Genomic DNA, 2,490 nt, shown 5'->3' with positions numbered 1-2,490 from the left:
AAAAAAATGCGTGATGTTATATAAATATTGAATTTTTCATGTTTTAAATGTTATGTATAATAAAATGTTTATTTGTTTACTCGTTTCTTTGCATAATGTTTGTTAAAGGTTAATATTTTTTTTCTCAAAAGATTTATGAATTTAATGATAATGTCAATTTAAAGTTATTAAATATGTGAATGATCTTTGGCACTCAACAACCACCAATCGGCCACCCTCCAACGACTCTAAGGTATGTAAAAGGGTAAGAAAATGCACTTAGATGTTTTCAATAATTTCAATAATTTAGATTGCCTACTTCTAAATCTTTAAGACATGCACTTTATTTTCCCACTAAATTGATGATATGTATTACGATAAAAATAAGTATAACATGATAGACTTAGTGCTGAAATGTGATCATAACTTCATATTAAATTTTAGGAAATGGCAACACCTTTTCATACAAATTTGATGTGCGATTTACTACGAGCGGTACAAGAGTTGAGTAGGCAAAATCAAGCACCTCCACCACAAAATGCACCGCCGCAGTAGAATGCATCGCATTTACCCCTGGAGCTGTCTCAGTGGTTGAGTAGTTTCGTAGGTACAAGCCTTCCACTTTCGACGGTAATTCTGAACCACTGGTTATCGAAGAGTGGATAAGAGGCCTGAAGCGCATATTTCGACACATTGCTTGTACGGATGCACAGAAAGTACTATGCGTAGAATTTATATTGATTGGAGTAGCTGGTCATTGGTGGGAATCTGTTTCACGTACAAGGACGGAAGAGCAGCAACGTAATCTGACTTGGGAGTAGTTTAAAGACAAAGTGATGGCAAAAAATGTCCCACAGGCTTTGACGGACTTCAAGGAATCAGAATTTCTGCAGCTCAGACAGGGGAACATGTCACTTACTGATTATGAAAGACAATTTGAGCAGCTCTCAAGGTATGCCCCGCACTTGGTGGATACAGAAGTTAAGAAGATTAGGAGGTTCGAGAATGGACTGCGCCCTGAGATCGGCATGATCATTATGTCCCATCGTTTCACCTCATATCGTGAAATGTTGGAGAGGACTCATGCTATTTCATATCAGAGGACCTCATTTAAACAGTATGCCCAACAGAGCAAGGAGTCGTTGGGGAAAAGGAAGTGGAGTGATCAAAGTAAGAACATACACAACTGGCAGAATAAAAGGCCAAGCACAGGAATTCGCATTGGTGGGACGAGTGGAAGTATTACCCCCTATCCTAAGTGTAATAAACTCCACATGGGTGAATGTTGGTTCGGGAAGAACGTGTGCTTTAGGTGTGGTAAGCCCAGACACATCGTTCTCAACTGTCTAGAGCCTCCAAAGAAGAAGGATGATGATCAAGACCAAACAAGAAAGGAAAGGCCCGAGTTTTCACACTGAATCAGCATGAGGCGGAGCAGGATCCGAATGTGATAGCAGGTATTTATTAATTTTTTTTAACATACCTGCCTATGTTCTTTTTACCTAGGACTAAACATCGTTTCATTTCTGTCCTTTGGTTGCTAGTCTAATACTATAATTACAAAAATAGGTATTCTGTTATTATCCAATGTGCTTGCTTACATACTTTTTGATTCGGGGGCAACCAATTCTTTTATATCTGCATCCTTCGTCGCCAGGTCCAACTTTGCATCTGTGAGAACAAATAATGAATTAGAGGTTAGCATTCTGTCAGGAAAAACTCTTTGCACAAACCAGATGACTAAGTCTATGAAGTTAGAGATTGATGGGAAAATATTGGAGGTAGACTTATACCTCTTGGAAATGAAAGATTTTGATGTTATCTTGGGCATGGATTGGTTAGGACTTAATCATGCAAGCATTCGATGTCATGAAAAAGAAGTGCTATTTCATAGACCGTGAGAGAAAGAGTTCCGTTACTTTGGAGCAAAGTTCAAGTCCCTACCTCATCTTATATCAGCTATACAAGCGGAGAAGATGTTAAGAAAGGAGTCATGCTAGGGATTCTTGGTTAACATTATCGGTTCTCAACATACAGAAATGACTGTGAATGATATTAATATCGTGCGAAACTTTGTAAATGTGTTCCCAGAAGCTTTGCCAGGCATTCCACCAAGTAGGCAAGTGGAGTTTACAATTGATTTAATCCCTGGAGCAGTTCCAGTATCTAAGGCCCCGTGTAGAATGGCACCGAAAGAACTTCAAGAATTGAAGTTGCAATTGGAAGAATTGCTGGAGAAAGATTTCATTCGACCGAGTGTATCTCCTTGGGGAGCTCCTGTACTTTTTGTCAAGAAGAAGGATGAGAGTATGAGGATGTGCATTGATTATCGAGAATTGAACCATCTAACCATCAAAAATAAGTATCCGTTGCTAAGAATAGAAGATTTGTTTGACCAGTTAGGGGGTGCTTCGGTGTTTTCAAAGATCGACTTGAGGTCAAGGTATCATCAACTGAAAATCAGGGCAAGCGATATATCGAAAACATCTTTCAGGACTTGGTGTGGGCATT

The 2,490-nt window shown here is 39.0% G+C and overlaps 1 protein-coding gene across 1 annotated transcript; it reads left to right on the top strand.

Moving 5' to 3' along the window:
- The first annotated feature begins 815 nt into the window (after positions 1-815).
- On the top strand, positions 816-1,880 carry LOC111392932. Its single transcript, XM_023018343.1, has 2 exons — positions 816-1,296; positions 1,549-1,880. Exons 1-2 carry the CDS (start codon positions 816-818, stop codon positions 1,878-1,880), a joined length of 813 nt encoding a protein of 270 aa, XP_022874111.1.
- The last annotated feature ends 610 nt before the right edge of the window (positions 1,881-2,490 follow it).

The sequence above is a fragment of the Olea europaea genome, unplaced genomic scaffold (assembly GCF_002742605.1).
Source record: "Olea europaea var. sylvestris unplaced genomic scaffold, O_europaea_v1 scaffold997, whole genome shotgun sequence".
Lineage (NCBI taxonomy): Eukaryota > Viridiplantae > Streptophyta > Magnoliopsida > Lamiales > Oleaceae > Olea > Olea europaea.
This window is presented reverse-complemented; position numbering and strand designations above follow the sequence as displayed.

What these genes read in the sequence shown, in the direction of transcription:
- LOC111392932 (XM_023018343.1), top strand. Translation starts at nt 816, where the DNA reads ATGGCAAAAAATGTCCCACAGGCTTTGACGGACTTCAAGGAATCAGAA. An exon ending in GAACGTGTGCTTTAGGTGTG is followed by an intron (nt 1,297 to 1,548) that starts GTAAGCCCAGAC and finishes TTACAAAAATAG; the next exon opens with GTATTCTGTTATTATCCAAT.